This window comes from Carcharhinus amblyrhynchos, chromosome 2 (assembly GCF_965287045.1).
Source record: "Carcharhinus amblyrhynchos chromosome 2, sCarAmb.v2.hapA, whole genome shotgun sequence".
In the NCBI taxonomy this organism is placed as follows: domain Eukaryota; kingdom Metazoa; phylum Chordata; class Chondrichthyes; order Carcharhiniformes; family Carcharhinidae; genus Carcharhinus; species Carcharhinus amblyrhynchos.
Genome location: NC_137325.1, coordinates 95080336 through 95094149, shown reverse-complemented (window position 1 = coordinate 95094149; position 13814 = coordinate 95080336). Strand labels below are relative to the sequence as shown.

The window sequence follows — 13814 nt, the reverse complement described above, 5'->3', positions numbered from 1 at the left end:
AAAGATGCACCTGATATGCCAAGTACAAGCATCAAATAAGTGACAAACAGCCCAACATACAGATGTTCTGTTTTGGAGAGAAAGTAAAAATACCTGTAGGAAGCAAACACTCCAAAGGAACAAACATATCATCTGTGGCAGCCATCAATGTGGGCTTTGAAGTTCTGCCTTAGAGACTCTGCAACAAAGATATAATAGAATAGTGACAACCACATTAAATGATGTTTCAAAGATATGAATTGTAAGCAGTAATGTTTAACCAAAATCAACTTCACCAGATAGGTCAATGCTTTTGATTAAATATGGCCATACATCAGCTGATGTTTATGACGCCATTACAGCATCATGTACTCAACTACAATGCAAGTTGCTATGTACATTCAATGCCAATACACCTATGATATGAACCATCACCACTGTGTGTCCTAGCTGGAGGACATAAGATGGTAAGTGCAGGGAAGATAGCATAAATTGGTTGCTTTAATCTAGTGAGAACAGGATGATATGTTTCACCACTTTGCCTTCCAGTTGGGAACACCATGTAGGAAATGCAAGGAAGATATAATTCTACATGGCTAGGTGGAGAGGTAAGGCCATCCTGACTCAAAGAATTCAATCATAGGTAGATGTTTATGATCAAGCTAGGGACAGGGACAGGAGGAGATAACAACCTGCTAAGCAAAAATAACTACTGATCCCACCCAAGGCCATGAATGATGAACGAGCTATTTTTCCCCGAGTTGCCTAACTGCTGATCATTCAGACACCCTCACTGTGACTAATGGCCACTTCAGTTGGATCAAAGGGATAATGTATGTAATCAATAGCTTTTAGGATTGGATTGTGTCTGGCCGAGGTGGGTTGAATAACTGTATGAAAGTTGTTGATTTTCTTTTCCTCAGTGGAATTGCATTTGGGCTTGCTGTATGACTTATTCTTCTGGCATGATTCTCTATGACTTCTTCTTCTGGTGCTATTCTGATTGGCGGTTGGTGACTAGTGGAGTGCCGCAGGGATCGGTGCTGGGGCCACAGCTATTTACCATTTATATAGGTGATCTGGAGGAGGGGGTTGAGTGTAGGGTGACGAAATTTGCTGATGACACAAAGATGAGTGGAAAAGCAAATTGTGCGGAGGGTGTAGAAAGTCTGCAGAGGGATCTGGATAGGCTGAGCGAGTGGGCGAGGACCTGGCAGATGGAGTACAATGTTAGCAAGTGTGAGGTTATCCACTTTGGCAGGAACAATAGTAGGAGGGATTACTGTTTAAAGGGTGAAAAGCTGCAGCATGCTACGGTGCAGAGGGACCTGGGGGTCCTTGTGCATGAGTCACAAAAACCCAGTCTGCAGGTGCAGCAGGTGATCATGAAGGCGAATGGGATGCTGGCCTTTATAGCAAGGGGGATAGAATATAAAAGCAGGGAGGTCTTGCTGCAACTGTACAGGGCACTGGTGAGGCCACAGCTGGAGTACTGTGTGCAGTTTTGGTTGCCGCACTTGCGCAAGGATATTTTGGCCTTGGAGGGAGTGCAGAGGAGGTTCACTAGGCTGATACCAGAGATGAGGGGGTTAGACTATGAAGAGAGACTAAGTAGACTGGGTCTGTACTCGTTGGAGTTTAGAAGGATGAGGGGGGATCTTATAGAGATGTATAAGATAATGAAAGGGATGGATAGGGTAGAGGGAGAGAGATTCTTCCCGCTCAGAAAGGACAGCAGGACTAGAGGGCACAGCCTCAAGATAAGGGGGGAGCAGTTTAGAACAGAGTTGAGGAGGAACTTCTTCACTCAAAGGGTGGTGAATCTCTGGAATTCTCTGCCCATTGAAGTGGTGGAGGCTACCTCGCTAAATATATTTAAGTCACAGGTAGATAGGTTTCTGATAGACAAGGGAATTAAGGGTTATGGGGAAAAAGCTGGAAAGTGGAACTGAGCCACTTCAGATCAGCCATGATCTTACTGAATGGTGGGGCAGCTCGAGGGGCTAGATGGCCTACTCCTGCTCCTATTTCTTATGTTCTTATGAGGGCTCAATAAACTGACGGAACAGATGCGAGTGTGGAATCTGAACTCATAAACATTAACAATGAGTTACCCTGACCAACATCTGTTAAAGTGACACAGTTAATATTGGGATTGGAATTAGTAGAATTTTACAAAACATTTTGTTCACTATTACAACCAGTATCTGGAGGAGTGTGCAGTTTGATTCCCACTATTCCACAGGTAAACACGATTAGTTTAAAAGTTTGATTCACCCATCAAAATGGTGAATTATTTACCTTCACTGCTGTTACCCAAGAGTTAAAGAGAATTTAACAGGCTTCTTTCATTCAATGAACATTAAACTTATTACTTTATTGTAAAACTGTCCAAGTTGAATAAAAAAGCAAAGCTTAATTCACATACCGTATGAAGTAACTAATTATGCTAATTACTCTATCAAAATACTCAAAGTCTTACACACACACACACACACACACACACACACACACACACACACACACACACACACACACACACACACACACACACACCAGAAAAAAATAAAATAAAGACAGTGGAATTTAAAGATTAAAAATCAATGATTCAAGGAAAAAGTGTGGAGTTTCGGAAATGATGTCTCGGTAATTCGGTTGGTCTCTCAGTGCTGATCTGTGAAACAACTGATGACTCTTGCACTGTTTTTCAAGCAGACTCAAGGAATACCTGTATGTACTCAATCCCATCACATACAGCAATTTAAGAGCAGCTTCTACTCACTTCTGGCTCTGGGCTACAAAAGGTCTGCTGCCTTCTTTTCGTAAGCAGCTGGTCCTTCTCAAAGCAAAACAAAACCAACTTTTAAACACAGAATTTCCAGGTGTGCTTTCTTCAGAGCTATAAACTACCACGTGATTCTCTTTGAACGCAGTCCACAGGGGGCAAGAGGTTTCCAGCTTCTTTGAAACTGCTTAATTACTTTATTTTGTAAATAGGTGTCATGTCCATGAAAAGCAATTAGAATTCCTTGCATCAACCCTTTCAGGGACAGTGTCTTTTAAAATATAAATTCTTCCAGAAAGTTTTTAGTCATGAAGTTGGATCATTTTCTCTGATTAAAATACTCATAACATGACCATCAGTGCAAAAATGAGTTAAAAGAAGTTTTGCAGAAAGACTGCAGTTCTCACTCCAAGTAACTCAAAAAAGTCCTTTTGCCAAGAAACAACAGCCAGTAGTTTTGATCATCTTAATCCTACAGCCTGTGACAGAAACCCAGTTTCTAATGCATCCAAGTCTATCTCATACATGAAAAAGCAATTGCATGCATGCTTTAAGCCATTTAAGCATTTTAACGTACATAGTGGGGCTGGGACAGTTGAACCTACTGAACAACAGACTCCAATAAGGCTGCTCTTGGGCAGAAGACTGGAAAACATTTCAATGTGTCCACTTAGCTTGGTGGAATCTGCCGTTACAGGGAAGCAATACTAGGTGTCCAACATAATCCAGATCCACCTAATTTTGCAGGAAACCTGATATATCATGGCAAAACATATGTGGGCCAACAAAAGCCACTATGAAACACCACATACCTGACCATGTTGTGAAGTGGATATGGGAAATAACACCTAACGGGATGATCCCAATGGTCATATGGTTGCCATAGTTAATGGAAAGAAATTAATTTTTTAAGGCAGAATCTAACAGAATTGTAGAAGAGGAAGGACGTAATGAATTTCTAGACCTCTGGGTCTTGGCAAGTGAAGGCATGACAACCAATGGTGGAACAATTAAAATCAGGAGTGTTCATTATTATGTATAATTCGAAAATAAGCATGGAATAGCAACCAGCTGAAAAGTGCCTATTTAAGACAAGGGGAAAACATCTGAGAACAACAAAACTCCCATGCAAGAAAGGCAATCATACATTCCTAGGAACACAGGCTTCATTTTGTTTCACCTCAATGGAATTAGGTAAGGCACTGCTAACAATGTTACAACAGATCAAATTAACAATTTGATGCAACATGTGAACATAAGGGCTGCGGCTTGGTTTGAACAGCCAATCCCACTGACGTCATTAAGTCTTAAAACATGCGACAACTTCACAGAAGCATCGTGTGAAATGCTGCAGGATAATGAAAACACAGAAAAATTTAATACTAGGAAACTATGAATGGTGGGAAGTTATGTATGTTGCTGGTCCAGTAATCCATATTTTTAGATAATCCCAAATTCAAATCCCAGCCATAATCTGGAATACAAAAATGGTTTCGTAATGGTAAATATAAAACTGGCATAACTAATAAAAACTTCTTTGGTTCATTAACTTCCTTTGAAGAAGAAATCTGCCTTCTTTACCTGGCTCAGTTCTGACCAGACCCACAATAAAGTTGTCTCTTACTTGTCCACTGCAACAGACTAATGCCCCATTCAATTATATGAAAACACCACAAAAAAGTCTAACAATAATACTAGATGCATCGCGCAAATCAACTTCAACACCAAACACAAGGTTGACACTGCAAAATCGTCCTCATTAATGTTTGGGAACTTGCATGAAAATTGGGACAGCTGTCCCAAATATTCAACAAGCAACATGCTCACACAGTCACATCCTTAGATTAATATCTTTCAGCACATTTCCCCAATTCCTCCATCACCATGTCTGGGTATTTCGTAATCTACTGACAGGGCAGACACACCAAGAGTCACAGCACAATCACAGTGCACAATCATGAGATAGTAGTCCTGCAAGTTCTTAATATTGACTTTGGACTCCATCAGGTCAAACCAGGACTGTTATCGGACAACAAATTTTATGAAATTGGGCAGACAAAATGGAAGCAGACTAAAGTTACACTCAGAGCCTCTCCACTAAAAATCATGAAGTAACAGATACCGATCAGTAGGCAAGAGCATGCTTTTAGAATGCAAATGAGGGCTAGCACATAAGGGAAGCTGGACAGGATGGTACCCACAGGAACTAAAATCTCCACCACATCAAAATCAGCACTTCTAAAACAGTCAAACAACCCATGGAGACACCTAAAATTAGCATAGCTAAGGAAACGTCTCTGGCCCCTCAAACCTCTTTTGAGATCAATGACACACCTATGGTTCAAACTCCAGAGATTCTTGACCATTAATAACCAATCAGACAAAAACGATTAACACACATTTAAAACAATTGCTCCAATGCTCGAAAACATCGAGACAGGATGGCTGAAGTCAAATACTCTAAATAAAGGATTAGCATTTGAATCGCGTACTACACCGAAGTTCAGGTATAACTGTAGCCCGTTGAGGGGGAGTCTTTAGTGTGCTTTCAGGACAGTCCAATTGTATGTCCTGACTGCACCTCCATCGACGTAAAAGAAAATAAAGCTGTGCCGCTATTGAACTACACCCTGAGTCCATAGTGGTCATTTCGCCCACTCGCGCTAACAAGGACAAAAAACTCTGTTGCTGATTATCACTTGTCGCCCTCACTCAGCTGTTGAATCAGTACCCTTCTATGTTGAACCCAATATGGAAGAAGCATTAAGGGGAGACAGGCACAGAATGCACTCTGGATGAGTGCCTTGAATGTTCACTGCCAGGAATAACGCAGTAACATTGACCGAGTGGACTGAGGACATAGCTTCCACATTGGGCAAAATAGATGGTAAACAAACAAATGAGGGGGACAAATCTACTTAAACTCACCTTCACTAATCCACTTGTCAAATTTATTCATGAACATAATGCTTGGAGTGACTGCCACACAAACCTTAAGGAGACAAGTTACATCTTCACTTTGAGGATATCCTCCACTCAGGTTGTGCAGCATTATCAGTGTGCTGAATGGAATTGATTCAGTACAGATGAGCTGCTCAAAACTGGACTTCCACGAGGCGCTCTGGATTATCGGCAGTAGCATTTCACCACAATCTGTAATCTCATGCGCCAGCATATCTCTCACTTCAATACCATCAAACCAAGAAAGCAATTGTGGTTCAATCAAGAATGTCAGAGAGCATTCTAGGAGGAACATCAGGAGTACCTAAACCTGGTGAAGCTACAATACAAGACTACATGCGTGCCAAACAATGGATGCAGCATGCGACAGACGGAGCTAAGTGATCCCACAACCAAACAAGCAGATCAAAGATGATCTACAATCCTGCCACACAGCTGTGTATGGTGGTGGGCAATTAAACAACTGGTGGAAGGAGGCGGTTCCATGAACATCCATTTTCTCAATGATGGTAGAATCTAATATGTCAATGTAAAACAGGAGGCTAATGCAATTGTAACTGACTTCAGCCAGATGTGTTGAGTGGATGATATACCTCAAATGAATTCTGAGCTCCCCACCTTCACAGATGCCAGTCATCTGGTAATTTGATTCTCTCCATGTGATACAAGAAACAGCTGAGCACAGTGGAAATGGCTGAGGAATGGGACTTGACAACAGCTCAGCTTAAACGTTGAAGACATTTAATCCAGAGCTAGCTGTGTTCCTAACCAAGCTGTTCCAATACAGGTATGACACTGGAATCTAATCAAGAACGTGAAACATTTTACTTGAATGTTCGGCCCATAAAAAAACACAATACTATCCCACCAATTACTGACAGTTTACTCTCAATCATCAATAAAGTGATGAGAGAGATCATCAGCAGTGTGTGAAATGGCCTTCACTCAGCAACAACCAACTCACCAATGTTTACTTTAGCTTCCACCAGACTACTTAAGCTTCCACCAGGCTACTTAGCTCCAAACCTCTCACCTTCATCCTGACATGGACAAAAAAGCTGAATTTCAGAGATGACAGTAACTGCCCTTGACATCAAGGCAGCATTTAACAGAGTGTGGCATAAAGGAGCCCTAGCAGAATTGCAGTCAATGGGAATCAGGAAATCCTCTCCACTGGCTGGAGTCATACCTAGCACTAAATAAAGTGCTTGTCGTTGTTGGAAGTCAATAATCTCAGTCCCGAGACATCATACGGGTATTTCTCAGGGTAGTGTCCAAGGCCTAACCATTTTCAGCTGCTTCAGAAATGATCTTTCCCCCATCATAAGATCAGAAATCGGGAAGATCTTTGATGATTACAGTGTTCTGTTCCATTCACAATTTTCCAGATAATGGAGCAGTCCATATCCAAATGCAGCAAAACCTGTGCAACTTTCTGACTTGGGCTGGTAAGTGGCAAGAAACATTTATGTCACATAAAATATCAGGAAATGACAATGTCCAGCAAGAGAGAATTTAACCACCTCCACTTGACATTCAATGGAATTACCAACGTTATATCCCTCACCATCAACATCATGGGAGTTATTAATGACCAGAAACTGAACTGGATCATCTATTAAATTATTTGGCTCTAAGAGATTGGATGTTCTACTATGAGTAACTCACCTCCTGACTCCCCAAAACCTGCCCATCGTGTACGCTATATCGATCAGGAGTGTGATGGAAAAATCTGCGGTTTCCTGGGTGAGTTTGACTCCAATAACTCTTAAGTATTTCAATACCTTCCAGGACTAAGCAGTCCATGCGATTGGAACCCCATTCATACACCACCTTGAGTACTCTCTCCTTCCACCATGCCTGAAGTTTATACCACCTACAAAATACACTGCAGCAACATGCTGAGGCTCCTTTAACAGCACCTCCCAAACCCAAAATCTCTACCACCTAGAAAGATAAGGACAACTGGAACACAGTCTTCTGCAAGTACACTCCAAGTCACATGGTTTATTTGGAAATATATTGCTGTTGCTGAGTTAAGATAACAAGGACACCTATGTCAGACACCTATTTATTGACTACAACTCAACCTTCAACACTCCTATTCCCATGAAACTCATCTCCAAATTCCGTAGCCTGGGTCTCGGCACCTTCATCAACGACTGGATCCTGAACTTCCTAACTCACAGACCACAATGAGTAAGGATAGGTAACAACACCTCCTGCACAATCATCCTCAACACTGGTGCCTTACAAGGCTATGTTCTCAGCCTCCTATGTTATTCCTTATACACCTATGACTACGTGGCCAAATTCCCCTCCAATTCGATTTTCAAGTTTCCTGACAACACCACTGTAGTGGGTCAGATCTCAAACAATAACAGATGAGATAGAGAATCTGCTGAACTGGTGCAGCAACAAAAATATCTCCCTTAATGTCAACAAAATGAGGAGATTGATATCGACTTCAGAAAACATAAAGGAGAACATGCCCCGTCTACATCAACAGGAACGAAGTAGAAAGGGTCGAGAACTTCAAGTTTTTAGGTGTCCAGATTACCAACAACCTGTCTTGGTTCCCCTATGCTAACACTATAGTTAAGAAAACCCACCAATGCCTCTACTTTCTCAGAAGACTTAAGAAATTTAGCATGTCAGCTACGACTCTCACCAACTTTTACAGATGCATCATAGAAAGCATTCTTTCTGGTTATATCACAGCTTGGTATGGCTCCTGCTCTGCTCAAGATTGCAAGGAACTACAAAAGGTCATGAATGTAGCCCAATCCACCACGGAAACCAGCCTCCCATCCATTGACTTTGCCTATACTTCTCACTGCCTCGGCAAAACAGCCGGCATAATTAAGGACTCCATGCACCCTGGACATTCTCTCTTCCTCCTTTTTCCTTCAGGAAAAAGATATAAAAGTCTGAGATCACGTACCAAGCAACTGAAGAACAGCTTCTTCCCTGCTGCTGTCAGACTTTTCATTGGACTTACCTTGCATTAATTTGATCTTTCTCTATACCCTAGCTATAACTGTAACACTACATTCTGCACTCTTTCATTTCCTTCCCTATGAATGGTATGCTTTATCTGTATAGTGCACAAGAAACAATACTTTTCACTGAATGTTAATACATGTGAGAATAAAAATCGAATCAAAGATCCTGAAACTCCCTATCTAATAGCACTGTGGAAGCACCTACACCACAAAGACTGAAGTGGTTCAAGAAGGCAGCTCACCACCATCTATCTTCTCAAGAGTAATTAAAGATGAGTAATAAATGGTAGCCTTGCCATTAATGGCCGCATCCTATGAATTAATTTATAAAAACTGGGTTTTCTTCATAGAGCTATTGAGTACAAAATGAACATTTCTAGTTCCAGTAGTAATCTCCAGTATATTATCAAAGTTCAGTTGATTCATTCCCTTAAGTATCTTGAATGTCTGAATAATATATTCCCTGAGTATTCTTTTCTCCAGAGTAAATAATACTAGATTTTTCATCTTCTGCTCATAGCACAGATGCCTTAAGCTATCACTTCAATTGCAGTTTCATAGAATGACAGTGTTTGTACAGTAGTTCTTACTAACCTGGTTAGGTATTCTCTGGAGTCCACCAATGCTCTATTCTTGGCCTCCTGCTTCTCATTTATATGTTGCCCCTCAGCAACAGCATCCACAGACAGAATGTCAGGTTCCACTAGCACGACAATGACACCAAGCTCAATCTCATTATCAACTCCACTGTGTTGTCAGCCTGCTTCCTGACATTCAGTCCAGTAAGAGCAGCAACTACCCCAAATAAACATTGAAAAGATTGAAGCCATCACCTTGGCCTCACTAATTCCAGGGAGGCTGGTGAGAGAACAGTCATTTGCTCAGATTGAACCTGGCTTGTGTTACTTGATCTGGAGATGACTTTGCAACTCCAGATTCTCTTCACATCTGAGTTATTGTCCATCTTTGCCTGCCTCAATTCAAACACTCATCCATGCTTTTGTTCACATCACTCTCAACTATCCCATGCTCTCTGGTAGTCCTCCCACCTAACAAAAGCTTGAGCTCATTGAAAACCTGGTTAGCTACGCCTACTTTGTGCTGGGTCCCAATCACCTTTCAGCCCTGTGCTCGCTGACCTGCATGGGTGCTCGGTTCACCCTTGCTGGGCAACCAGCTCCTCTAATTGAAAATTCTCATGCACACATTCAAATTCTTCACCCCTCCCTAAAATACATATACAACACAGTACCTTCCCATGACATATAATGGCAATGCCACCTTCGTGCCACACAGTCACCACTTCCAAAAAGAGAATCAAACTGTTCGTGTGGAAAAGTGGCAAAGCACCTGTGGTATAGTAAGCAAGTACATGTAGAGGAAGTTTAGATGTTTTATGCATAAGTGTATTGAATGTATAATGATAAAATCTTCCAGAATGTATGCGTGAAACACTGCAGGGTGACTAGCTGCTATATCAAACAACATAAACATTTTAAACTGTTTTACGAAAGCTGCAGTGTTAAAAAATCCAATACCATTGAGAGTGGCTGAAAGATCAAACTGGTGTCTGATTTCTTGATCAGTAGGAGCCTCTGATGAACATATCAAATTACAAGGGTAGAACAAAACTAGAGTCATGCCAAAATTTCCCAACAAAGCACGTGTCCCCCAGCTGGAGGACATAACATGATAAAGACAAGGAAGACAGCATAAGTTGGTTGCTTCAACCTAGTGAGAAAAGTATGATAAGCTTGTTATAGGGTCAAAGGTTTATAGCATAGAAACAGGCCCTTCAGCCCAACCTGTCCACGCCACCCAGTTTTTAACCACTGAGTAGTCCCAAATGCCCGCATTTGGTCCAAATCCCTCAATAGCCATCTTTCCCATCTAACTGTCTAAATGTTTTTTAAAAGACAAAATTGTAAATCTACTACTGCCTCTGGCAGCTTCTTCCAGACATACACCACCCTCTGAGTGAAAATATTGCTCCTCTGGACCCTTTTGCATCTCTCCCCTCTTACCTTAAACCTATGCCCTCTAGTCTTTAGACTGCCCTACCTTTGGGAAAAGATGTTGACTATCTACTTTATCTATGCCCCTCATTATTTTATAGGCAGCTATAAGCTCACCCCTAAGCCACCCACTTTGCATTCCAATTGGGACCACCACTTAGTAAATCCAAGATGGATATAATTCTCAAATAATATTTTTGTCACATGGCTAGGTGGAGCGATAAGGCCATCCTGACTCAAAGGATACAAGATGTGGATATGCCGGTGTTGGACTGGGGTAAACACAGTAAAAAGTCTGACAACACCAGGTTTAAGTCCAACCGATTTATTTGATAGTAAACTCACTAGTTTTCGAGGTTACCCTCTTCGTCAAGTGAGTAGTCCCAAATGCCCGCATTTGGTCCAAATCCCTCTATACCCATCTTTCCCATCTAACTCTCCATTCACTTGACGAAGAGGGTAACCTCGAAAGCTAGTGAGTTTACTATCAAAGGATACAAGCCATTGTTAGACGTTTATAACAAAGCCAGAGACAAGAACACAGTAATGACCTGCTTAACAGAGATACCCATTAATCCCACCTAAGGCTGTAAATGATGAACTAGCTATTCATCACCAAGGTGCAAATCACTCAGATACCCCAACAGTGACTAATAGCCACTTCAAGGGTATAATGCATGTAATCAATAGCCCTTAGGATTGAATATAAGAACTCGGAGCAGGAGTAGGCCATCTGGCCCCTCGAGCCTGCTCCACCATTCAATAAGATCATGGCTGATCTCTTTGTGGACTCAGCTCCACTTACCCACCCACTCACCATAATACTTAACTCCTTTACTGTTCAAAAATCTATTTATCTTTGTTTTAAAAACATTCAAAGAGGTAGCCTCAACTGCTTCACTGAGCAGGGAATTCCACACATTCACATGGGTGAAGAAGTTCTTTTTCAACTCAGTCCTAAATCTGCTCTCCATTATTTTGAGGCTATGCCCTTGTGTCCAGCTGAGATGGGTCAAGTAACCATATAAAAGTTGATGATTTTCTTCTCAGTGGAGTTGTATTTGGGCTTGCCCTGAGACTTCTCCTTGCTGGTGTGAGAGTTCAATAAACTGTCTGACAATTGGAACAGACCCGAGTATAGATTGATTCCTCTGAACTCATTCACACTAACACTAACCATCTCCTCTTGATAATCAATGCTAAATTCCCTACCATCAACACTCTGGGGATCATTAATCAGAAGTTTAACTGGACAAGTCACATAAATGCTGTACTTGTAGTAAAGACAAGGAAGACAGCATAAGTTGGTTGCTTTAATCTAGTGAGAAAAGTATGATAAGCTTGTTATAGGGTCAAAGGTTTATAGCATAGAAACAGGCCCTTCAGCCCAACCTGTCCACGCCACCCAGTTTTTAAGAGTAATCATGCATTTGTCCTTTTTCTCGTTGATATATGCATGTAAAAGTTTATTAGTCACAAGTAAGGCTTATGTTAACACTGCAATGAAGTTACTGTGAAATTCTCCTCGTTGTCACAGTCCTGCACCTAACCAGCACGTCTTTCAGACTGTGGAAGGAAACCGGAGCAGGTGGAGGAAACCCACGCAGACATGGGGAGAATGTGCAAACTGCACAGACAGTAACCCAAGTCAGGAATCGAACCCAGGTCCTTGGTGCTGTGAGGCAGCAGTGCCAACCACTGTGCCCCCTCTAGTTAATTCTGGGTTATTAGCTCAGTTTGATTGGAAGCATTTGAAGTTTCCACATGCTGACATTTGTCTGCTTTTTTTGCAAGTTTGTGTTTGCTTATTCCTTAGTTATTATGTAGTCTTTTTTATTGGTTAACTTTTTATCTTTATTTTATTCAAATTTTAAATAGAAGGTTTAAATGGGGGGTTCAAACAGGACAGCATGTGCAGTGACCAAAATGGTACTGCAGACTCTCATTTTCTTGCACATTGAGAGCCGTAATTCTCTCCAGCAATGGCGAAGGTATCTTCATCTTATGGCTGCAGTGTGTATCATCCACTGGTTGTGCAGCAACAACTCAATGCCAATCTGAGCTTCAAAATGCACAATTCTTCTTCTCAAAGGCCTCTGAATGTGGCTTTGTAAGTCTCAAATACACCTCTATAGCCTCCAGAGTCTACTGATTCAACACGCTCCCTATCCAGCCTGCTTCAACAGCACCTTCCAAACTCAATTTCAACCATTCAGAAGGATAACGGTAGCAGATGCACGTCAATACTACCTTTTACAAGTTTCCCCCAAAGTAATACACATCCTGATTTGGAAATACATCACCATTCTTTCATCATGACTGGGACTTGGAACATCCTACCTAACTGCATTTTGGACATATCAACGCTACACGGACTTGACGCTTCAAGGTAGCCAAGACCTTCCAAGACCTTCTCAAGAGTGAATAAGGATGGACAATAAGTACTGGTTATATTAGTGATGTTCACACCCATGAATGAATTGGACAGCAACAATTGTTTAGAAAGACCATTATCACCTTACTTTCTCAGAAGGCTAAGGAAATTCAGTATGTCCATTACGACTTTCACCAATTTTTACAGATGTACCACAGAAAGATCATTTCCAGATGTATCACAGTTTGGTATGGCTCCTGCTCTAACCAAGACTGCAAGAAACTATACAAGGATGTGAATGTAGCCCAGTCCATCACGCAAACCAGTCTCCTATCCATTGATTCCATCGACAGTTCCCACTGCCTTAGAAAAGCAGCCAGCATTACCAAGGACCCACGCACCCTGGGCATACTCTATTCCATCTTTTTCTATCAAAAAAAATACAAAAGTCTGAGATCACATATCAACCAACTCAAAAACAGCTTTCTGTCTGCTGCCGTCAGACTTTCGAATGGATCTACCATATATTAAGTTCATCTTTCTCTACACTTTAACTATGACTGTAACACCACATTGTTCACCCTCTCCTTTCCTTCTCCCCTATGTACTTTATGAATGGTATGCTTTGTCTGTATAGCGTGCAAGGAACAATACTTTTCAATGTGTCCCACAACATGTGACAATAATAAAATCAA

The 13814-nt window shown here is 41.4% G+C and overlaps 1 protein-coding gene across 9 annotated transcripts in view; it reads right to left on the bottom strand.

Moving 5' to 3' along the window:
• tpk1 (thiamin pyrophosphokinase 1) overlaps positions 1–13814 on the bottom strand; it is a 360013-nt gene that overhangs the window by 262868 nt on the left and 83331 nt on the right. For 6 of the 9 annotated variants that reach the window (XM_080209334.1, XM_080209377.1, XM_080209416.1 and 3 more), the window contains one exon: positions 94–178. The exons of 2 other annotated variants lie outside the window; for them this stretch is intronic. In XM_080209334.1, coding sequence (XP_080065460.1) covers positions 94–145 — 52 coding nt within the window. In that variant the 5' untranslated portion in view covers positions 146–178. Of the gene's footprint in view, positions 1–93; positions 179–2761; positions 2877–13814 lie in introns of those variants that run through there. One more of the 9 variants, XM_080209342.1, reaches the window with a different exon arrangement.